Source organism: Schistocerca piceifrons, chromosome 2 (assembly GCF_021461385.2).
Source record: "Schistocerca piceifrons isolate TAMUIC-IGC-003096 chromosome 2, iqSchPice1.1, whole genome shotgun sequence".
NCBI classification, from domain to species: domain Eukaryota; kingdom Metazoa; phylum Arthropoda; class Insecta; order Orthoptera; family Acrididae; genus Schistocerca; species Schistocerca piceifrons.
In genome coordinates, this window is record NC_060139.1 from 361,988,077 (window position 1) to 362,013,410 (window position 25,334).

Here is a 25,334-nt window from a genome sequence, read left to right on the forward strand (position 1 = left end):
TCTTCCAAGAGCCCTTGTTCCAATGTATTACTCTCACTCACTTATATCTTGGGTAACTATGACTTCATCAGGAATAGAGAAATTCATGCATACAGTGAATAGCAACAATATTCCTTCCCATGAACAATCTCCTAATGGAGTGGGTAATTTGGGAGGTTTGATGGGGGAGTGGGAATTCCAGTACATCACATTACTGTACGGTCACTTTTATTGAACAGCTGTATATATAGATTATACTTTTCTAATATTCCTTATGCAACTAATTCAACCCCTAAACAAGATGATTTTTATCTGTGCTTCAGAAATTCTATATTTGTCTCACTGTATCAAGAAGAAAAAGGCATATGTAGATTTCTTGGGTGTCAACAATACGTAAGCATCTGAAAAAGATGGGCCAGAGTAAAGAAGATGCTTCCCAGTAAAGCAAATGTTACTTCAAGTTTAGCTAAGTTTTAGCGACATCCAAAAAGAATGTGCAGGAAAAAAGAATGTAGGTTCTTGCCCAAGGCAGAAAAACTAAAATACACTAATGGTATTTATGATTAAGAAGTTTCTGTTTTTTCTTATGTTGAGCTGTGATAATATGTCTCTTAGTTTAGGTGTGTGGAAACACCAGTATGTGTGTTTATGTACTAGGTACCACTCACATCCAATCATTTCCTCTTGCACATTCTTCTCTGCACAAAATTGTATATGTAAATGTGGTATGTTTGAAACTCTAACCAGTTTACAATCTATACCACAGCTCCCTCTCTCCACTATGCAGTTCCTTCTTTTGTGAGGTTGATGTGCTTTATAATTAGAGAAAATTAGTTTTACATAATCCTTAGAATATATTCTTCATTTGACATCAGCCTGAATAAATATACAGAAAATTCAATTGCCACATCTCATCTGTTCAAGTTAATGAAATTACTAGATTACCCCTCTCAGAAAAATGAAGAGCTCAAGTAAACCATTGCTAAAAAAAAGGAAGGAAACGGGTTCTGTGTATTAGGTTTTGAAGCGACTGTACAATATTACAGTTATACACAACAGAGAGAGAGAGAGAGAGAGAGAGAGAGAGAGAGAGAGAGAGAGAGAGAGAGAGAGAGTGGAGGGGTATCAGCAATGTTTATGAAACATTCAATTATTGGTCTGGAAAATCATATAATTTGCTTTAAGATGGCCTATAATGTACACTTTGTTGCAGAGCGAAGAGAAATATTTGTAATAGTTTAATAAGCAAAATGGCAAACTCCTTGAGAGAAACACTTCTAACTGATCAATAACATAGTGCCTTTTGTAAAACACCACCTAATCCCATACTTTCAACCTTAAGATTTAACACACAAGATATGACTTCATAAGTTGTACTAATTACATTAAAAATTAGTCTAGTAATAGTTTTCATACAATTATTCAAAATCTGAAATAGTTTGCTGTATGACTAAATGTGCAACACTATGTAGCCCAAAACAAGTGCTCACAAATATAACAATTCTACAGCTGTCATGGCAGTATATGGTTTCACTGATATTACTTTCCTCTCACAACTGTAGCTCCTGCAGATGGGGTGACTACATAAAATGTTGCTTTTCCTTTGTACTTCTTTTTTGTATTGTTTATGACTTCATTAACAGCATCTTTATACACCTGAAACAAGAAGAAAACAGTAAAATCTGTAGACTCTCTTTGTTGTATTATTTTATTAATAGTTAGGCCCACATAACATTTTTTGTTAGAATGAAAATACAAATATTTATGCACTTATTATACCATGTGATTCATGTTTATGCAGAATTCCAAAGGGGATGTGGCTGGAATAAATTGACTAAGTGGAGGAGATGGTATTTGTTAAAATGAAAATTATATTTGCTCTAATGACATGCACATCATAGTTCTAAGAATGTGGATAACGAAGTCAGAGAAAACATGATTTTGTGAACAAGAAACACGGAAAAAGTAGGAGGTATTTTTTTAAGTTAATAATAATACACTCAGATCATAAATGAAAGACAATTATACACTGTAATTATAAGAGAATAAACTCCTTTCTGACAAAATTATCAGCTCTTTCCATATCTCTTTCATCACAAGATCTATAGAATATTATGAATGAATTATAAGTGAATGAACATGGAGCTACAAAAGAACACAAATATTTACATAAATAACAACAATCACTAGCTTAAGGAAGTAAAGAAGATGAAATCAGACTATTAGTTGAATTTTTCTTGTCCTCTCATTCATTTGCATGTTGAATCTGTTATTTTCTTTTAATGGTCTTGTAATACACAAATTACAGTTATAAAACCTATAGCTGTAACATTAGACCTTAAATGCAACTTGTTACTATGTATTAGTACACTCTAAGACAAAAAATTATGCACCATGATGGAGTTATGCATATTGGCCACAGATTGATATTCATAGAGGTATCAACAGAAAATGAAAGATTGTTAACCTTGATAGCTGATGGATGAATGTGTGATGCTGCAGAGCAATTTCACTGCGCAGCTGGCAAAGTTAGTAAACAGGGTACATGCAGCTGGGGTCAAAGAAGTTGGTTGGAGTAACTGGCAAATTGCTTGAAATTTGAATAGGAGCACTGCCACTATTTGATAATACTGGCAGAAATGGATGAACCATGACAGAATACAGGGTCTAGAAGGAAGTGGTTGATCTAGAGAGAGCACGGAGCAATTGTCAGGGAGACACTCGGAGGCCCAGATTCATCATTATATCAGTATCACACAAGTACCATTAATAGTAAGCTCTCAGAAAGGTGGCTGAGCTCACAGCACTCCTTCCTCTAACTACTATTGAACTCTGAATACCAACTAGTCTTTTTGCAGTGGTATCAGGCACATCTGGCCTGGAATCTCATTGACTGGAATAGAATTGTCTTCAGTGATGAGTCCCATTTCGAACTGAGATCTGACCAATGAAGATGTGTCTGGAGATGCCCTGGACGGGGGATACCAACCTGTCACTCACCATATGGCCTGACAGTCAGCAGTGATGGTCTGCGATGCTATTTAATTTCATAGCAAGACCCCTTTGGTTTTCTTCCACGGCGCTCTTATAGCATAGCAGTATGTTGACAATATTCTGTGCCCTTGGCATGATATCTCTCAGGAGAACATCCAACAACTCTAGCAATCAATACCAAGCCAAATAACTGCTTGCATAAGGGCCAAAGGTGGACCAACACATTACTGACTTGCTTAATTTGTGAAGCTCTTTCTCTTAAATAAATCATTCAATTTTTCTGAAATTGTAATCATTTGTTCATCTGCACATGTACATCACATCTTTCAATGTCTGTCCTATTCGGATAATTCCTTCAGGGTGTTTCACTTTTTTGTCTTAGAATGAATAAGAATACATAAAAGTAAATTAAAGTAATGTCTGTGGATCAAGCTGCGACCAGGCATCAGCTTGAGATTTCCTTCACTGCAGCACTAGGAGGGGAAGGGTGATGGGCCCATCACCCCAGCTACTTTTTATTCCCAGACAGATCCCCAGTACTCCATTGGTAGCAGGTTGAGTGAACCTGCAGTCATCCCAAAGGGACTGGAATGAGTAAAAATCTCCTCCCATGGTTGAGATTGAACCCAGGACCTCCAGTGCTGGAGTGTAGTGTTGTACCCACTAGACTACCATTGTCACAGATAATAAATCTAAATATTAATATTAATCTTTCTTTGAACATACCAGTGTCACTGTGCAGCCTCCAAACCCTCCACCAGTCATGCGAGAGCCAAGCACACCTTTCACCTCAGTAGCTGCCTTCACCAGCCGGTCTAATTCTGCACAAGAGACTTCGTAGTCTGACCTTTAGAAAAAGTAATCTCTCTTTGTATGTGCTTCAGAGTTAGTAATAACCTGTTAGATGCCTAGGATGTAGTAATGTGTTGAGGACATATCACATAATTTTAGTTGGCATAGGGCAGTATTTGAAGGATGTGGAGACATAATGCTACATAACTGTACTGCTGCACCATTTCCTTTAAACTAATAGTATAGAGAATAAGTAAATGCCATCACACATTCCATCATAGTTGAGTTAGTTAGGTGCTACTGTACTGTGAAATATATTTACCACGAAGATCATGTAACTGCAATATAGCTCCATGCATAATTTAAAATTCTGCATTATACACTATGTTACAGAATTCTGTTACCATGTTAGAGTACCTTGTTGTTGACTCACATCCAAAATGATGAGAAAAACAGAACAGTGGTAAGTAAAAGATAAGTATCACTGCCTGCTATATAAACAGCACTACTATGTGACATGTAATTTTCTGCAATAATGACAATTTTTTGTTGATTCAATAATGGACTCTGGAGCATAGTGCACACTGTTGTGAAAGTTCGTAACAGATTAAAACTGTATGATGAAGTGAGATCTAAACACTGAACTTTACCTTTCACAGGCAATATTCTTATGGAATTAATTATGTGTGCATAACAATGACCCACCAACCAAACAATTCAACCTGCCAGTACCTTCTTCCTTCTTTCTGAAACTCCAGGGAGAGTCTCCTTCATACTCTTAAGACTAGCATGCCTGAGAAAAAGGATAATGTAGGAAATTGCTTCTTAACATCTTAAGGGTTGTCTTCTGTATGAGTCTTCCACTCTGTGATGGGATGCACCTTCTCAGAAACATGTAAACTGAAAATGTTGAATACTCTGTGACTGTTAAAAATCACTGAAATACTTTCATAACAGCACAATTGGAACACCACTGTGATTGTGGACTACCTATTATGTTCCAGGAAGCCTGTATACTGGCAAAAGTCATAGATACACCAGTGCAAAAAAAGGTGACTGGAATTATTAAGAAGTCTGATAACATTAACAGACTGAAACTACAAACTTCCAGCATCCTAGCTGCTAGCTGTCCCAGTGTGATGGGCCGCAAGCGGTTATGGAGCAGAAGCCTCACCAGTCACGGACACAGCAGCCTAGACAAGCAGCCATATAGGAACAGGCAGTGTACTTGCATGCACACCAGGATGAAAACATGCCCACCAGAAACCAAGTCGCAATTTTCAGACAGGCATTAATCATCAATAAGCCAATCAGTACACAAATACCCTTCTTCCTACCATATCTCTCTTGTCATGACTAGCCTATTATATTTTAGGGTCAATGAAGTTCCGGAAATATGACTTATTGACACCAATAGTTTGCAATAAGTAGGGGTGTCTTTCCTCTGGTAGGCCAGCCGAAGTGGCCGTGCGGTTAAAGGCGCTGCAGTCTTGAACCGCGAGACCGCTACGGTCGCAGGTTCGAATCCTGCCTCGGGCATGGTTGTTTGTGATGTCCTTAGGTTTGTTAGGTTTAACTAGTTCTAAGTTCTAGGGGACTAATGACCTCAGCAGTTGAGTCCCATAGTGCTCAGAGCCATTTGAACCATTTTTTTTCCTCTGGTAAAACCAGTCTTGCTCTGAGGAAGGCTGTAGTAGCACATCCGACACATCGGTTTTATGCTTTATGTATTTTGAAGTATTTTATATTTTATAAATGGCACAGTACAACATCCAAAAGAATTTTAATCATCTTAATATCTTAATGTGAAAGTTAACTAAAGAGAATAAAAATAAAATAAGAAGTGTGTGTGTGGGGGGGGGGGGGGGGGGGGGATAAGAGAACACATTTTTAAGTGTCATTGACTTAAAGTGGATTAATTGGCATGCAGTGATACATAAATGATTAGTGAGAAATATGAGCTTGATACAAAAAGTTATAGAGCACAAGTCCTGTTAAAATAGCAATTAGTGTGAGAAGCCCTTCCCTACACATGCAGACTGCAAAAAATAACTGGATGCTACCTGCTTCAACTGTAATATTTGAGTGTCTTTCACATACTCCTCATAGGCAAACAGATAACTTTTCAAAGGTCAGAACACTATGAAAAAGTGAACGAGAGAAAACTGTTGCATTATTTCATTTCAATAAGTGAAAAGTAATAAATTTAAAATGAAGTGCTGTGTTACAGTTGTGCCTTTACAGGAAAATTAGAATACTTTACTTTTTCAATTATGAGACACACACTGTCACATTTCTTAAATATTAAAAAATGAATAACAAAGAACAAAATTATCCTGTTCAAAGTAGTAAACGTCTTACTTTTGATGAATAAACTCACTTATATAACTGGAATGAATAAAAACATCAGCAAAACATGCTATGCATGCAATCTTCTTTTTTGATTGGGACTGCAATTTTGTGACTGTCATCTTTGTAACCAGTTCACCTTTAACTTTTTTACTGAAATATAAATGTGTATGTGCAAACAGAAATTACTAAAAAGGAAAAAAAAAATATTACAACAAATATTACCCAGTCCTGAGGAGAAAAAGGTATTGTCTTCACTAGTAGCTACCTCTAAGGGGCAAATATTTTACGTGACTCCTGAAATTCTATTATACAGTGCCATACATCTTATGCCCTTAACACATTGACTGCTATATGGTCACTGGGAGCCACAGCAGGAGGTTCTGCTCCGCTGCCAGTGGCCTTGTGGCAGTCAACATGTTAATGGTGAAGTGAATTAAAATGTACGCATTACTTTAGAAGGATAATAATAGTAGTTGTTTTACAGTTTAATTCTGTTTTGACTGCAAGACCTGCTGTATGTACTTGTGTTGGGATGATTCCACTGAAAGGGACATGGGCAATTTCTTGCCCTATTCTTCCACAATCTGAAATTTAGCTCAGTCTCTAATGACTTTGTCACTGAAGACAATTGAACACTAATCTTCCTTCATTTACATTCCAAGTACATGTTCACTGTATATCCACAAATCACTATATTCATACATTGTGAGAATACAGTGCTGTTTCTCTTTCCTCAGGCGAACAGATCAAGATGAAGGAAGGAGCTGGTGTTCAAAAATATATGTAATGGCATTAAAAGTTCCTTTGCATTATGTACAGTTTTGATACTGCTGTTTGTGCTGCTTGTTTCGATTTGAAATACCTCAAGTGGCACTGAATAGAGATCAATGCAATGTAGTCTGTATATATACACACACAACATCAGAAGGCGTTTGTATTCATTCCTAGGTGCTTCTTGCCCTCACTTATCTGACTTAGAGGGTGTTTTTTGCTGTTACACAGAGCATATGAATTTAGTATTTTGTCCATCTTTAGCAACTGTAGCATAATGTAATGAAATAATATGCAACCAGTAGCATGTAATAAATTTAATTTCTTGACCAGTTTCGGGCACTTAGTGCCCTTCTGCAGAATGTTGTGCCTATCACACTTTACTATTGGCAATCGCAAATAATTTGATAGGCATAACCTTCTGAACAAGGGCACCAAGTGCCCGAAACTGGTCAAGGAATTAAATTTGTTATATGCAACTGGTTGCTTATTATTTCACTATAGAATATGAATTAGTAATATTGTAGAGGCATTGAGTTGTTGACAGGCAGACAAACAATATTTTTCACTTTTAAAACTTTTTTTTTTTTTTCCTGAGCATTCTTCCTCCAGGTGCATACACACTAAGAGTGTGTGTGTGTGTGTGTGTGTGTGTGTGTGTGTGAGTGAGTGAGTGAGAGAGAGAGAGAGAGAGAGAGAGAGAGAGAGGTGCCTGTATTTTATATGGAATACTTGTAATATAGTTTTCATCAATAGTCATGATTACATCATTTGCGAAATTAAAATGAATCTGTAACTTTGTATGTGAGAAAAAAATCATACTGTTTCAATTTACTCAGATATTTAATGAAACAAAAGGAAGATGCATTCAAAAATTCATATTAAATTGCAGATATAGCACTTCTGCAAAGCATTTTAAACAACAGACTGAATTTAAGTAACAAATTCTTGGCACTTTTACTCTTAGAACTCAAAGTTTGTGACTAATTATACATGATGCTCTGGGTCATCTTTAATTGGACAGGTTTCCTGAATAAAATAACTTGTTATCAGGCTCAGTATTTTTCTAGACCAATAGTCTTGTCACTATAACTACTTCATGGTCACCGAGTTTTGTCTCTGAACTAGATTTATAAAAAGGCTGTACTTTTTTATGTCCAAAGACACTTAAATGTCTGTTTTCTTCTTTATCCTCCCAGGTTGAGAATTCCATTTTAGTGTATAATATTTCAACAGATGGCCAGAACCCGGGCAGCACACACACATAACACTTGTAGTAAGTATGATACTCAGCATAGTAGTTACGTTAAAACAACTAACAGGTCGTACATTTCCATTCAAATATATTTTACTGTTCTACAAAGTGCAAAGCATGCCGTCACAAACATTGATCACAGCAAATAAACTGCAGGTCCAGAGACATTAGTCGAGCTACCTCAGGTCAGCGATATTGTTCAGTGTGACTCGACAGGGTTACATCCCCACAGACTAATGCCCAATCATTGATGAGAAGGTCAGTTGTCAAAAGCGGTATATATAAACACCATGATTTTCTGTCTGTGTGTGAAGGCTAATACCAGGAACTGGTTTAGGGATTTTGATATGGTTCTCACTAATAAATAGACTGATTCACAAGGAAGGTTTCCACATATATAGTTTATAATTACAGTAATAATGAGTGTGTAATGTATGTGTTGTTATCTCTTTCACATTTAACTGAGTTTGAAATAACACTTTGTGGCAATGATGGGAGCTATGAGTTGGTCAGCTACAGAGGAAGTGGTATACAGCTGGAAAAGTAGTAAAGTTAACAGCCGCCGCAATTCCACAGCGCGGTGTAACTTGACCAGAATCTGTAAATATCTCCCACACATATTATAAATTAAAGTCTCCATTTGTTACCACTACACTACTGGGCACAGACATTTAGTGCTGCCTATGTGTTGTCACTGCAAATCACTGTTACTGTATACATAAATTAAATTGTAAACTTGGTTAGTAACCCTTCAAATCTTTAAATTAGGCCAGGAAAATCACAGGAACATCATCAGAGATAGTTGCTGGAGATAACTGTCATATAATTTGCTGAAAGTATTACACACAAGCCGTAATTCATGCAGCTTGTAATAAATACTCACTAGTCACTAAGTTGTACCTTGTAACACACAGACATGATCAAGCAATTAATACGTAATATTCTTTAGATTTCCCCAGGATTCAATGCAGCGTTTATTATTGTTGAATATGTATGGCAGAAGCAGTCAGTCACAAGATAAGTGTTCTTGTGGCTGTGTCCGCTTATTGTGCACTCTCAATTAATATGTTTTCCATTAGATATGTGGATTAAATCTGACACTAAGAAAGTAACTGAGGAGGATTAAAAAATACTAACAAAGCCAGCACATTGACATACAGAAAAGTGATGCATATGTGTCTCAAGGTGTGAGAGGTACAGAAAATTCAAACTACGTTGTTGGTAGATCAGAAAAGAATCTTAAAACAATCAATATCGTAACTCTGTAATAGCCCAACAGTATCAGGGCTCATAACATTCAGTATGTGGAAGTAGAATTCAAGATTATTTCACTTACAAATTTCACATAAATTAAAACTTGCCTTAAAGACTCATGGCTCTCCAACATCAACTTTCCAAATAACGTAAAATCTTTGCTCTTCAATGCCTCTGCTGCCTGTTCAGTTCTATTAATTTCACCTATGACATGTCTGGCACGACGCACAATATCTTCATCAACCTTCTTCTGCTGTAGCACTGTAAAAAGAAAAAGATATATTCAAGAATATGCTTGCTTTGTATGCAGTCTTAGAAGTACATACCACACACAAAACATTAACATGAGGTATATGTATTATGTGTGATAATATTAATTTACTAAATTAGAGTCCTGTATGAATTACTGTATTAAAAGATTAAATTGCCTTTTAAATGTTTAACATTTTGGTAGATATAATCTGAAATGATAAAATGAGCACAGTTAAATGATATTTATCGAAAACTGGCACAATCAACATGAACAATAAAATTACAAAACTTAAATACTTCTTGATTGAATGTTTCCTTTCTAAAGAGTGGTGAATGATACAGGAAGTTAGCAAAATGATGAAGGACATTTAGACTACAATGGAAAGAAGAGAAAGAACAGAATAACAACAACCAAAAATTAACACCAGTGTTGGATGGAAAATGGGACACAATTTAGTAAATGCTGAAAGGAGAAAGAACAGACTAGAACTAACAGACACAGCAAGAAAAATAAAGTATCAAAGAAATTATATACTGAGTCTGTAACTTTCAGAAAAAGAAAGGAAACATAAATTTGTAAATAAACTCCTTTAAAGAATAAAATGGCTTTGAAACTTGAATTGATAGTTTTAAATGCACAAGCCTACATGAAGCCCAAGCCTACCAGAGAAGTACATCTTTATATGCCTACTAGCTCCACAGATGAATAAGAGATTGAAGAAATGTATGCTGCAATAAAAGAAATTATTCATATACTTTCATGGGGGACTGAAAATCTTTAGCAGGAAAAGGAAGAGAAGGAAAAATAGTAGGTGAATACAAACGGGGGATAAGGAATGAAAGAGGAAGCCGCCTGGTAGAATTCTGCCTAAGGCTTACCTTAAGAATCATGAAAGAAGGTTTTATACATGGAAGAGGCCTGGAGACACTGGAAGGTTTCAGATAGATTATATAATGGTAATACAGAGATTTACAAACCAGGTTTTAAATTGTAAGACATTTCCAGGGGCAGATGTGGACTCTGACCACAATTAATTAGTTATGAACTGTAGATTAAAACTGAAGAAATTGCACTGAATTTAATTGATGAAAGGAGAAAATAAAAAAATGCAGTAAATGAAGCATGGAAAAAGGAATACAAACGTCTCAAAAGATCGACAGAAAGTGCAAAATGGCTAAGCAGGGACGGCTAGAGAACAAATGAAAGAATGTAGAAGCATGTATTACTAGGGGTAAGATAGAAACTGCCTACATAAAAATGAAAAGACACCTTTATAGAAAAAAGAATCACCTGTATGTATATCAAGAGCACAGGTGGAAAACGTGTCCTAAGCAAAGAAGGGAAAGCATAAAGGTGGAAGGAGTACACAGGGGGTCTATAAAAGGGCAATGTACTTGAGGGCAATATCATGGAAATGAAAGAGGAAATAAATGAAGATGAGATGGGAGATATACTGCATGAAGCATTTGACAGAACACTGAAAGACCTACGCTGAAACAAGGCCCCGGGAGTAAACAACATTCCATTAGAACTACTGATAGCCTTGGGAGAGCCAGCCATGACAAAACTCTTCCATCTGATGAGCAAGATGTAAGAGACAGTTGAAACACCCTCAGACTTCAAGAAGAATACAATAATTCCAATACCAAATAAAACAGATGTTGACAGATGTGAAAATTACCGAACTATCACTTTAATAAGTCATGGCTGCAAAATACTAACCCAAATTCTTTACTGTCAAATGGAAAAACTGGTAGAAGTCAACCTTGGGAAGCTCAGTTTGGATTCCGTAGAAATTTTGGAACATGCCAGGCAATGCCGATCTTATAACATATCTTAGAAGATAGGTTAAGGAAAGGGATACCTACATTTATAGTATTTGTAGACTTAGAGAAGGCTTTTGACAATGTTGACTGGAATACTCTCTTTCAAATTCTGAAGGTGGCAGGGGTAAAGTACAGGGAGCAAAAGGCCCTCTATAATTTGTACAGAAACTAGATGGTATTTATGAGTCAAGGGGCATGAAAAGGAAGCAGTGATTGAGAAGGGAGTGAGACAGGGATATAGCCTATCCCCAATGTTATTCAATCTGTATACTGAGCAAACAGTAAAGGAAACAAAAGGAAACTTTGAAGTAGGAATTACAATCCATGGGGAAGAAATAAAAACTTTGAGGTGTGCTGATGACATTGTAATTCTGTCAGAGAAAGCAAAGGACCTGGAAGAGCAGCTGAATGGAATGGACAGTGCCTTAAAAGGATGATATAAGATGAACATCAACAAAAGCAAAATGAGGATAATGGAATGTAGTCAAATTAAGTCGGGTGATGCTAAGGGAATTAGATTAGGAAATGAGACACTTAAAGAAGCAGACAAGTTTTGCTATTTGAGAAGCAAAATAGATGATGGTGGTCAAAATACAGGGCTATTACAAATGATTGAAGCAATGTCATAAATTCACTGTAGCTCCATTCATTGACATATGGTCACAACACACTACAGATATGTAGAAAAACTCAAAGTTTTGTCCGGCTGAAGCCGCACTTCGGGTTTCTGCCGCCAGAGCGCTTGAGAGCGCAGTGAGACAAAATGGTGACAGGAGCCGAGAAATGCACTCACATCAGTCAGTCATAACAGTGCAACGACACTTCAGGACGAAGTTCAACAAAGATCCACCAACTGCTAACTCCATTCGGCGATGGTATGCGCAGTTTAAAGCTTCTGGATGCCTCTGTAAGGGGAAATCAACGGGTCGGCCTGCAGTGAGCGAAGAAACAGTTGAACGCGTGCGGGCAAGTTTCACGTGTAGCCCGCAGAAGTCGACAAATAAAGCAAGCAGGGAGCTAAACGTACCACAGCCGACGGTTTGGAAAATCTCATGGAAAAGGCTAAAGAAGAAGCCTTACTGTTTACAATTGCTACAAGCTCTGACACCCGATGACAAAGTCAAACGCTTCGAATTTTTGGCGCGGTTGCAACAGCTCATCGAAGAGGATGCGTTCAGTGCGAAACTTGTTTTCAGTGATGAAGCAACATTTTTTCTTAATGGTGAAGTGAACGGATACAATGTGCGAATCTGGGTGGTAGAGAATCCTCATGCATTCGTGCAGCAACTTCGCAATTCACCAAAAGTTAACGTGTTTTGTGCAATCTCACGGTTTCTGCAAAAAAAACGTTACAGGACACGTGTATCTGGACATGCTGGAAAATTGGCTCATGCCACAAATGGAGACCGACAGCGCCGACTTCATCTTTCAACAGGATGGTGCTACACCGCACTTCCATCATGATGTTCGGCATTTCTTAAACAGGAGATTGGAAAACCGATGGATCGGTCGTGGTGGAGATCATGATCAGCAATTCATGTCATGGCCTCCACGCTCTCCCGACTTAACCCCATGCGATTTCTTTCTGTGGGGTTATGTGAAAGATTCAGTGTTTAAACCTCCTTTACCAAGAAACATGCCAGAACTGCAAGCTCACATCAACGATGCTTTCGAACTCATTGATGGGGACATGCTGCGCCAAGTGTGGGAGGAACCTGATTATCGGCTTGATGTCTGCCGAATCACTAAAGGGGCACATATCAAACATTTGTGAATGCCTAAAAAAACTTTTTGAGTTTTTGTATGTGTTTGCAAAACATTGTGAAAATATCTCAAATAATAAAGTTATTGTAGAGCTGTGAAATCGCTTCAATCATTTGTAATAACCCTGTAGAGAGGATATAAAATGTAGAATGGCTATGGCAAGGAAAGCATATCTGAAGAAGATAAATTATTAACATTGAGTAGAGATTTAAGTGTCATGAAGTCCTTTCTGAAAATATTTGTATGGAGTGTAGCTATGTATGGAAGTGAAACACGGACAACGAATAGCTTAGACAAGAAGAGAATAGAAGCTTTCGAAATGTGGTGCTACAGAAGTATGCTGAAATTAGATGAGTTGATCATGTAACTAATGAGGAGGTACTGAATAGAATAGGGGAAAATATGAATTTGTGGCACAATTTGACTAGAAGAAAGTAATGGTTGATAGGACATGTTTGGCATCAAGGGATCACCAATTTACTACTGGAAGGAAGTGTGGAGGGCAAAAATTGTAGAGGGAGACCAAGAGATGAATACACTAAGCAGATTCAGAAGGTTGTAGGTTGCAGTAGTTATTTGGAGATGAAAAGGCTTGCACAGGATAGAGTAGCGGGGAGAGCTGCATCAAACCGGTCTCTGGACTGAAGACCACAACAACAACAAATGTACATACAAGTTAGAAATAACAATATTTTGTATCAGATGAGGTTACTGAAATGATAACATTATGTAACAAAGACATTTTTTGTGTTACAAACAGCTGTGATGAACAAATAGAAACTGTAATTGTACACAACAGCTAATAAAGTGTATAATAGGTAAATAAATCCATGAAAATAATCTTGGAAGACAACAAAAAGCTGAAGGGATACACAAGATGAAAGAAAGCAATGAAGTAAGAGTGAGCCTAAGGAATGGCATGTTCTGAAAAAGAATGAACAGCTTAGGCTATAGAAGATGTAATGAAAGGATTTAACTAAGATACTGTTTTACTTTATGAGTTACCTTCAATGTCACTTAATTTAGCATCTCTCAGGCTTTTCTTTCCAAGCAGTTTTGCAGCTTCTTCACACTGCTTCCTTCTAGTTGGATACTCACTACCAGTCAGTTCATGCCGAACATTTGAGTTTGTTATTAAAATAACAATTTTTGGATCATTGATAGGAACTATAGTTGCTTCCATTGATCTATGAAATTAAACAAAAAAAATTAGTCCTGAATCAGTACAAATGAAGGAACATTTAAAATATGTGCTAAGCAGAACACGCACACAGAACCTATCCAAATACATTTTTCAAGACTGATTGTGAGTGTACTATCTTCCTACCTTATGCAATATTTGAACAGTTAAGTAGTGTACTGGTGCTTGCCATTTGATGGGAGGCATTATTGCCAAAGCTGGTCACTTTTGCCAGCATGGACATGAGCCAGTCAGCATGCGTCAGGAAACATGTGAGCAGCTAGAGAGTGCTGTATTGTATAGTAAATTGTGGTATGCAGAAAGTGGTAATGCTTCTACTAAGGATTTATTGTGGAGTGGTTTGAATATTGTGAAGAATCAAACAAAAATTCAACAGGCATTCAATAAGTAATGCAACTTTTTTTCTCAGCCAATTTTTGTTGAAAAAATGTGGAATTTCCTCTGGAACATTGTGGAGTATTCCTGTTTCAGTCCGTATAGTTTCATGACGCTCCAATAGATGACACCAGTATATGTAGCCTTCAAAATGGCATCTGTAACAGAGATGCATTCCAAGCAGAGAACTGTCATTGTGTTTCATTTGCCAGAAAACCAGAGCACTGAAGATATTCATAGGTGCTTGCAGAATCTCTGTGGAGACCTGGAAGTGGACAAGAGCATGCTGAGCTGTTGGGCAAGGTGTCGGTCATCATCACAACAAGATTTCCGATCTCCCGTATGCCAGACGGCCACACACATGTGACTCTCTGACTCCTACTATGTTAGACTGTGCAGACACTCTCATTCAAGGTAATTTACAGATCACAATCAAATAACTTGCTGCACAACTGAATGTCTCTGTTGTTAGTCCTGATATACTCATCCAACAGTTGGGGTATTCAAAGATGTGTGCCCACTGGGTATCTCACTGCCTAACGGAAGACCACAAAGAGCAATGAAGGACCATCTGTGCAGAGATGTTTGTGTATTATGAGGCTGATCATGACAATTTTTTGTTGAATAGAGTGGTGCCACACAACCTCTCCCCTGAAGAAAATGTTCAAAGCCACACCCTCAGTCAGTAATGTCTTGTGATGGTCTTGTGGGAATCTGAAGGGGTTATTCTATTTGACGTCCTCGTTCATGATTCAATAATCAACTCTGAAGTGTACTGTGCTACCCTCAGAAAATTGAAGAAATGACTTCAGCATGTTCATCACCACAAAGTTACAAAAGAACTTTCCCTTCTCCATAAAAATGCAAGGTGCAAGGCCTCACACAAGTCTGCACACCTTACAGGAGCTCACAAAACTTCAGTCGACTGTTGTTCCTCATCCACCCTACAACCTGGATCTCATACCTTCGCCTTTTGTCTGTTTGGCGCAATGAAGGATGCACTCCAAGGAAGCAGTACATGGATGATGGGCAGGTTATTAATGCAGCAAGACATTGGCTTCATCACTGACCAGTAAAGTGGTACCATCCAGACACACAAGCCCTCCCAGTAAGGTGGCATAACACCTTCATATTGAATGGAGATAATGTTGAAAAAGAGGGTTCTGTAGCCAAAAGGGTGAGAAATAATGTGGTGCATTAAAATACTGAATAAAACCAAGCTATTTTCAGAAAAAGTGTTGCATTACTTACTGAACGCCCCAGATATTTATTCAGAAGTATACTGTATTTGCTAACAAATGGAAAGTGTTGTTGTTTGCAGCATTTATGTGTAACAGGCAGTCAAATTAAAAGGAGACACATGGAAAAGAAGTACGTAAATTGTTTATTATTTCAAAAGTAATCACCACAACTGGGAATACATTTATCCCACTGTGAGACAAGATAATCAATGCCTTTATGAAAAATGTTTGTGGTTGCCTACAGACTGTACCCACACATGCACCTCTTCACCTGTAGCACATTGATTGCCACGAATGTCCTTCTTCAGAGCTCTAAAAATATGGAATTTGCATGGATAGAGATCATGATTGTATGGAGGATGTGCAAAGGCTTTCCCCTAAAACAGCACAGCCAAAGCAATAGGCACACCATTTCTGAGAAAGTCATGATGACCTTTTGCTTTGACTGCAAGTGGCTGCTGTTCACTGACTTTCTAAAACAAGGTGCTACAATTAACACACAGTGCTACATGAACATTTTGCAAAAATAGAAGCATGCTATTGAGTCTCAATTACAAAGAATTTCGATGGATGGCATCATTGTGTTGCAGGATAATGCGCACCCACATGTTGCAAAGATGGTTTCAACTACTCTTCAGAAGTTTTTCTGGGAAGCCCTTACACATCCTCTATAAAGTCCCAGTCTCTCCCCATGTGATTCCCATATTTTTAGAGTCCTGAAGAAAGACATGTTTGGCCATCAATTTACATTGGATGAAGAGATGCACACCGGGGTACAATCATGTTTCCATAGGGAACTGCAGATATTTTTCCAAGAAGGGATGGCTGTTTTGTCTCACAGTGGGATAATTGTGATAACAGTTATGGTAATTGCTTTTGAAATAATAAACAGTTTACCTACTTTTTTCCATCTGTATTATTTTCATCTGACTGCCCCTTATACATGGGAACATGACTTATTATCAACAATTTGTGACCATATCACTGAGAAACTTCAGGAACATTACCAATCTGAGCAGTTCTTCTTTCATAAAAATGTATTTGTTTTTAGTATGATTGCAGTACTTCTAACTTTATTACAGAACTAGGTTGCAAGATATATTCAGAACTTAAACAATGGAAATGCCAGATCAGAATATCAGCACTTATGAAATGGACAGAGTGCTACTCACGATGAAAGTGACACATTGAGTTGCTGATAGGCGCAATGAAAATACTGTTACAAACTGAGCATACCCAACATATATATGACTGCTATCTCCAACCGTTCTAGTCAGACTGCCAAGCAGTCTGGCTAGAGCAGCCATAACTTTACGGTAACAAGCAACTGTAATAATAAGACTCTTTCTATAGCAGGTGAAATTTTTTTTATGAATGTTTTAACAGACATACAAGTTGGAATGTGGGAAGGTGGTTATGTTGCCATTGCTGCTAGTAATATGATTTGGTACAGCTTTACAAGATATACAAAGAGAAGAAAGTTTAGATGTTGTTATAGACAATGTATAACAAAAATACTGAAATGTCAAGTGATATAATTACGGCTTTCTGATGAACCAGTGACAAAATTTGGAGTAAATAAAAACCAAGAAAAATCTGATGAAGGACTGTGACAATGGTACCATCAGGGGTCATAAGAACTTTTTGTGACACGGGTATGGCAAACCCAGGGTCCTATACTGCATAATTTTCTCTGACTTCTCTGTTTATCTTTTACAAAATCCCTTATCCTATCACCTTCTGTGTTGTATGAAGTATTATTTAGTAAGTCTATTGATTTCATAGGCTTAAATGTTAATCTCAGAGTGATAATGGAAAATATTTTAAAACGCAGAAGATAGAACTGTATCTAACAGCAAGAGGGAGTACTGACCCTGAAATTGTTCAATATTATAAAAACTATTGTGCGGTACTAAGAAAAGTTATTAAAAAGTCCAGAAGCATGTCTATCATGTCTGAGATCAGTAACTCTGATAATAAAATTAAAGCAATTTGGAATATTATTGAAAGGGAAACAGGGCAACCAAGAGCACATGAAGACTTTAGTGCCATAAAACTGAATGACAAGTGTACTAACAGTCAATCAGAAATTGAAAATATTTTCAATAATCATTTTTTAAATGTTGTGGAGAAAATAGGATCTAGATCTTCACTAGAAGAGGCAAGGCTACTAATAGAAGAGGCCATACCTGTGCAGTTTGAAACAACTGTAATTCCACCAACCTCTCCCTCTGAAATCAGTAAAATAATAAACTCACTGAAAAGTAAAAGCTCTTACGGAATTGATGGCATTTCCAGCAAGGTACTTAAAGCTTGTTCCCCACAGATAAGTAGGATTCTCAGCCACGTATATAATAGCTCTTTGGAGCAGGGTGTTTTCCCCGATAGACTGAAATATGTCATTGTAAAACCATTGCATAAAAAGGGGGATACGTCAGATGTCAACAACTACCGCCCAATCTCTCTTCTGACAACTCTATCAAAAATTTTTGAGAAATTACTGTATTCAAGAGTGCCTCCCATATTTGTAAAAATAAAGTACTAACAAAATGTCAGTTTGGTTTCCAGAAAGGCTTTTCAACAAAAAATGCTATATATGCTTTCACTGATCAAATATTAAATGCTCTGAATAACTGGACATCACCCATTGGTATCTCTTGTGATCTCTCAAAGGCCTATGATTGTGTAAATCATGGAATTATTTTAGATAAGCTAAATCATTATGGTTTGAGTGGGGCAGTGCACAAATCGTTTAATTCATACTTAACTGGAAGAATGCAGAAAGTTGAAATAAGTGGTTCATGTAATGTTAAAACAACAGGTGATTCCCCAAACTGGGGGGGCTATCAAGTACGGGGTCCCACAGGGTTCGGTCGTAGGTCCTTTATTATTCTTGATATACATTAATGACTTACCATTCCACATTGATGAAGATGCAAAGTTAGTTCTTTTTGCTGATGATACAAGTATAGTAATAATATCCTAAAACCAAGAACTAAGTGATGCAATTGTAAATGATGTTTTTCACAAAATTATTAAGTGGTTCTCAGCAAACAGACTCTCTTTAAATTTTGATAAAACACAGTATATACAATTCCGTACAGTAAATGGCACTACTTCAGTAATAAATATAGACTTTGAACAGAAGTCTGTAGCTAAGGTAGAATTTTCAAAATTTTTAGGTGTGTCCATTGATGAGAGGTTAAACTGGAAGCAACACATTGATGGTCTGCTGAAACGTCTGAGTTCAGCTACGTATGCTATCAGGGTTATTGCAAATTTTGGTGATAAGAATATCAGTAAATTAGCTTACTATGCCTACTTTCATTCACTGCTTTCGTATGGCATCATATTCAGAGGTAATTCATCGTTGAGTAGAAAAGTATTCATTGCTCAAAAACGTGTAATCAGAATAATTTCTGGATCCCACCCACGGTCATCCTGCAGACATCTATTTAAAGATCTAGGGATCCTCACAGTAACCTCACAGTATATATATTCACTTATGAAATTTGTTGTTAATAATCCAACTCAGTTCAAAAGTAATAGCAGTGTGCATAGCTATAACACCAGGAGAAAGGATGATCTTCACTATGCTGGGTTAAATCTGACTTTGTCACAGAAAGGGGTAAATTATGCTGCCACAAAAGTCTTTGGTCACCTACCAAACAGCATCAAAAGCCTGACAGATAGCCAACTAACATTTATAAATAAATTAAAAGAATTTCTAGATGACAACTCCTCCTACTCATTGGCTGAATTTTTAGATATAAATCAAGGGGGGGGGGGAACACCAACAACAACAAAAACAACAACAATTTAAACATTAGTGTCATGCAATATTTTGTGTAATGTAATATCTTGTACAGACATCTTTTATTAACCTGACACGTTCCACAGCATTACGAAGTGTCGTATTCATGATCTATGGAACAAGTATTAATCTAATCTAATCTAATCTAATCTAATCTAATCTACTCTACTCTACTCTAACCAGGAATGTTGAAGGAGGTAATATTTAATTACCATTCATAATGAAAAACTTTTGAAAGATGAAACTACTTTTACTGTATATGAAGAATTTTGCTTTGTATGAAATTACTAAAAAAATTGTCTCACCATCTTCAAAATATAATGGGTTCATGACCAAGTTTATTAACACAATATTTTATCATGCTATATGACTGGTGTCTTGAAATGTTTTTTTTTTTTTTAAATGATACTAAAAGATCCAAAATTGTAGTGAAGGAAAATACTGTTGTGAAATAAAAGTATACAATCTACTTCTCAATTTATGTCAGCTGTGTATTTATACTTACAGTTAAAAGGAAAAATTTGTTAGAGGAGCATAATTGTCAGATCAAGTAAATATGAATGTAATGAGATGCTGGAAGAATCAGTTCCGATGTAATGTATTTCTTGGTTAAAAGCATATGCTGCCTTATCACAAGTGAAGTATGTGAATTGCATTAGAGTATCATATATAAAGTGAAGGTTGATAGAGGGGATCACTGCTGTCAGCTGCACTGGGACGATTATGTGGAATCAGTGGCGATGATTGAAAATTTGTACCAGTCTGCTGACTCTGCATAATGTCCCAATGCAGCTGACAGCAGTGATCTGTTCCCTTTCCTTTCCTTTCTTCCCCTTTCCACCTTCAGTTTATGTATGATGTGTCACAGCTGTGGATTCTGCGTGGTGTCTGTTCTTTCAAACATGTCTGAATAATAATAATAATAATAATAAATACAATAAATAGGAGTATCATTACTATGATGATGCTTAGGGCACTATTGAGATATTTGATGTTGTGATGACATATTTTGAAGTTTGTATGATGTGATGCTTAGGGCTACAGGAAATATTAAGATTATGTTTGTGACATATACTGCAATGATTATAGGGATTATGTCCACCCCCCTTAGCTGAGTGGTCAGTGCATTTGACTGCCATGCAGCAGGCCTGGGTTTGATTCCCAGCTGGGTCAGAGATTTTCTCTACTTATCAGATTTTTCTTGGTTTTTATTTATTCCAAATTTTGTCACCAATTCATTAATAAGCCCTAATTGTATAACTTCACAACTGGGTGTTGTGCTGTTCTGTCCTCATTATCATTGACACACAAGTTGCCCAGTGTGGTAGCTGAAAAGACTTGCAACTCAGTGGCTGAACTTCGCCTGGTGGGGACTCCCGGCCATCAATGCCATATGACCACTTAATTTCTTCTTCTTCTTCTTTCCTTTATTTATTTATTTACTTTTTAAATAGGGATTATGTTGGTGCTAGGTTGAGGATGTGTTAGGGACTTACCGATGCATTATGTAATTTATATTATTCTTGTTCATGACTGTATGCTGAGACAAGTCTGTGGTGAGTTAGTGATGTTTGCTGAAGTGAAGTTTTGCTCTGAGATTATGTTCAACAGTTATTGAAATATCTGCTGCTAGTCTGACATATTTGCAGTATGTAGATTATGGCTGAATAGTTCACAGGGATGACATAGTGATGTAATGATTAAAAAAACCAGAATTATACAGATGAAATGATAATTATACAATGTAGCTGATTATAAACAATTAACATCACAGTATAAATCTTTGAAACTGTCTGACTAATAACACCAATGTGATCTAATGAAAGAAAAGGAACTGTAACTGAAGAAAAAAACAGTAATAATAATTCCTGGTTACAATACAGTTAATATGGATTGTATATATATGCTCTCAATACTGTGACATTACCTTAAGAAAACGAAATTAAAATAAATGTATTGTAAGAATATTTTATAGTCTGTACCATATGGACATAGACTAGAGGATGAAGATTTGTGTGAATAATTACCTTACTGAAAATCATTTCTAATCCTCAGAAGATTGAGGAAATTTTCTTACTGTCTTAATAAAACTTGAAGTTTAATTTGTTAGTATGCGTGGATAATTGTGTGAAACTAAAACATAAATACATACTGAAAGAAGAGTGAGAGAGAGAGTTCTGCCAATACCACATTTATATAGATCCCCCCCTCCCCACATAGAACCATGGACCTTGCCGTTGGCGGGAGGGCTTGCGTGCCTCAGCGATACAGAGAGCTGCCCATATGTGCACCCACAATGGAGGGATATCTGTTGAGAGACCAGACAAACGTGTGGTTCCTTAATAGGGGCAGCAACCTTTTCAGTTGTTGCAGGGGCAACAGTCTGGATGATTGACTGATCTGGCCTTGTAACATCCACCAAAATGGCCTTGCAAGAGAAACTACAGCTGTAATTTTTCCCAAGGGCATGCAACTTTACTGTATGGTTAAATGACAATGGCATCCTCTTGGGTAAAATATTCCGGAGGTAAAATGGTCCCCCATTCAGATCTCCGGTTGGGGGCTACTTAGGAGTACATCGTTATCAGGAGAAACAAAACAGGCATTCTACGGATCAGAGCGTGGAATCTCAGATCCCTTAATCGAGCAGGTAGGTCAGAAAATTTAAAGAGGGAAATGGATAGGTTAAATTTAGATTTAGTGAAGTTCGGTAGCAGGAGGAACAAGATTTTTGGTCAGGTGAATACAGGGTTATAAATACAAAATCAAATTACGATAATTCTGGAGTGGATTGGATAATGAATAATAAAATAGGAACATGAATAAGCTACTATGAACACCATAGTGAATGCATTATTTAGCCATGATAGATATGAAGCCCACACCTACAACAGTAGTACAAGTATATATGCCAACTAGCTCCGCAAATGACGAAGAGATTGAAGAAATGTATGATGCGATAAAAGAAATTATTCAGGTGGTTAAGGGAAATGAAAATTTAGCTGTCATGGGGGACTGGAATGCAACTGTAGGAAATGGAAGAGAAGGAAAAATAGTAGGTGAATATAAACAGGGGGTGAGGTAGAATTTTGCTTAATCATAGCTAACACTTGGTTTAAGAATCATGAAAGGAGGTTATATACATGGAAGAGACCTGAACACACTGGAAGGTATCAGATAGATTATATAATGGTAATACAGAGATTTACAAACCAGGTTTTAAATTGTAAGACATTTCCAGGGACCGATGTGTACCCTGACCACAATTAATTGGTTATGAACTGTAGATTGAAACTGAAAAAACTGCAAAAAGGTAGGAATTTAAGGAGATGGGATCTGGATAAACTGAAAGAACTAGAGGTTCTAGAGAGTTGCAGAGAGAATATTAGGGAACAATTGACAAGAACAAGGGAAAGAAATACAATAGAAGAAGAATAGGTAGATATGAGAGATGAAATAGTAAAGGCAGCAGAGGATCAAGTGGGTAAATACACAAGGGCTGGTAGAAATCCTTGGGTAACAGAAGAGATATTGAATTTAATTGCTGAAAGGAGAAAATATAAAAATGCAGTAAATGAAGTAGGTGAAAAGGAAAACAAATGTCTCAAAAATGAGATTAAGTGCAAAGTAGCTAAGCAGGGATGGATAGAGGGCAAATGTAAGGATATAGAAGCATGTATTCCTAGGTGTAAGGTAGATACTGTCTACAGGAAAATTAAAGAGGCCTTTAGAGAAAAGAGAACCACCTGTATGAATATCAAGAGCTCAGATGGAAAATGCGTCCTACCCAAAAAAGGGAATCCATAAAGTTGGACGGAATATATAGGGGGTCTATACAAGGGCGATGTACTTGAGAGCAATATTATGGAAATGGAAGAGGACGTAGGTGAAGATGAAATGGGAGATATGGTACTGCTTGAAAAATTTGACAGAGCACTGAAATATCTAAGTTGCAACAAGGCCCTGGAAGTACACAACATTCCATTAGAACTACTGACAGCTTTGGGAGAGCCAGCCATGACAAAACTCTTCCATCTGGTGAGCAAGATGTATGACACTGGCGAAATACCCTCAGACTTCAAGAATAAACAATAATTCCAATTCCAAATAAAACAGGCGTTGACTGGTGTGAAAATTACCAAACTATCACTTTAATAAGTCACGGTCGCACAATAGTAACACGAATTCCTGACACACAAAAGGAAAAACTGGAAGAAGCCGACCTCGGGGATGATCAATTTCAATTTGGTAGAAATGTTCGGAAATGAGAGGCAATACTGACTTATCTTGGAAGATAGGTTCAGGAAAGACAAACCTGCATTTCTAGCATTTGTAGACTTAGAGAAGGCTTTTGACAATGTTGACTGGAATACTCTCTTTCAAATTCTGAAGGTGGCAGGTGTAAAATACAGGGAGCAAAAGGCTATTTACAATTTGTACAGAAATCTGACGGCAGTTATAAGAGTCGAGGAGCATGAAAGGGAAGCAGTGGCTGATAAGGTTGTGAGAGCGGGTTGTTGCCTATCCCCAATGTTATTCAATCTGTATATTGAGCAATCAGTAAAGGAAATAAAAGAAAAAAATTGGAGCAGGATTTAAAATCCATGGAAAAGAAATAAAAACTTCAAGGTTTTCTGACAACATTGTAATTCTGTCAGAGACAGCAAAGGACCTGGAAGAGCAGCTGAACGGAATGGACAGTGTCTTGAGAGGAGGATATATGATGAACATCAACAAAAGCAAAATGAGGATAATGGAATGTAGTTGAATTAAATCAGGTGATGCTGAGAGTATTACATTAGAAAAAGAGACTTAAAGTAGTAAATGAGTTTTGCTATTTGGGGAGTAAAGTAACTGATGAAGGTTGAAGTAGAGATGGTATAAAGTGTCAGGAAGTCTTTTCTGAAAGTATTTGTATGGAGTGTAGCCATGTATGGAATGAAACATGGACAATAAACAGTTTAGACAAGAAGACAATGAGAATTATTAGGGATTTTTTAAAGTATATATTGACTTTCCTTATGTTTCTCATGTCTGTCTCTTTAGTTTTGTAATACCTATATTTGATGTACAGACATAAGTCATTACTCTGCAGTCCCAAAGAAGATTGCCACAAACAATGTTTAGTACTCGTAATTATAATTTCTTGGTACCCATTCTTTTATTATTTGTATGTACTATATGCTCTCCTGAAAAAAAAAGAACACCTACACTAATGTACATTAGACTGTGGGGAGGGGGGGGGGGGAGGGAGGGAGGAATTTGTAAACATTACATTAAAATAATCAATTTTTCATTAGGTAAATCAAAAAATAAAAGTCTGAATCCTCTGAATATGATATGAGTTTTATACTTGGTTGAAAATCCTACTGTCTTTTATTTGATATGTTGATGAGATAATATCCTCTGTTTAGAAACTATACTTTTTATATGCAAAGACTTTTCATCATTTATTTGTACTTA

At 36.9% G+C, this 25,334-nt stretch overlaps 1 protein-coding gene across 2 annotated transcripts in view; it reads right to left on the reverse strand.

The window, feature by feature from the left end:
* Positions 1–1,129: 1,129 nt before the first annotated feature.
* The window catches only part of LOC124775021 (galactokinase-like), a 155,230-nt gene continuing 131,025 nt past the window's right edge, over positions 1,130–25,334 (reverse strand). Inside the window, exons 5-8 of one of the 2 annotated variants that reach the window (XM_047249783.1) lie at positions 14,246–14,427; positions 9,505–9,658; positions 3,700–3,820; positions 1,130–1,635 (exon numbers count right to left, since the gene is read on the reverse strand). In XM_047249783.1, coding sequence (XP_047105739.1) covers positions 1,519–1,635; positions 3,700–3,820; positions 9,505–9,658; positions 14,246–14,427 — 574 coding nt within the window. In that variant the 3' untranslated portion in view covers positions 1,130–1,518. The remainder of the gene's footprint in view (positions 1,636–3,699; positions 3,821–9,504; positions 9,659–14,245; positions 14,428–25,334) is intronic. The other variant, XM_047249784.1, reaches the window with a different exon arrangement.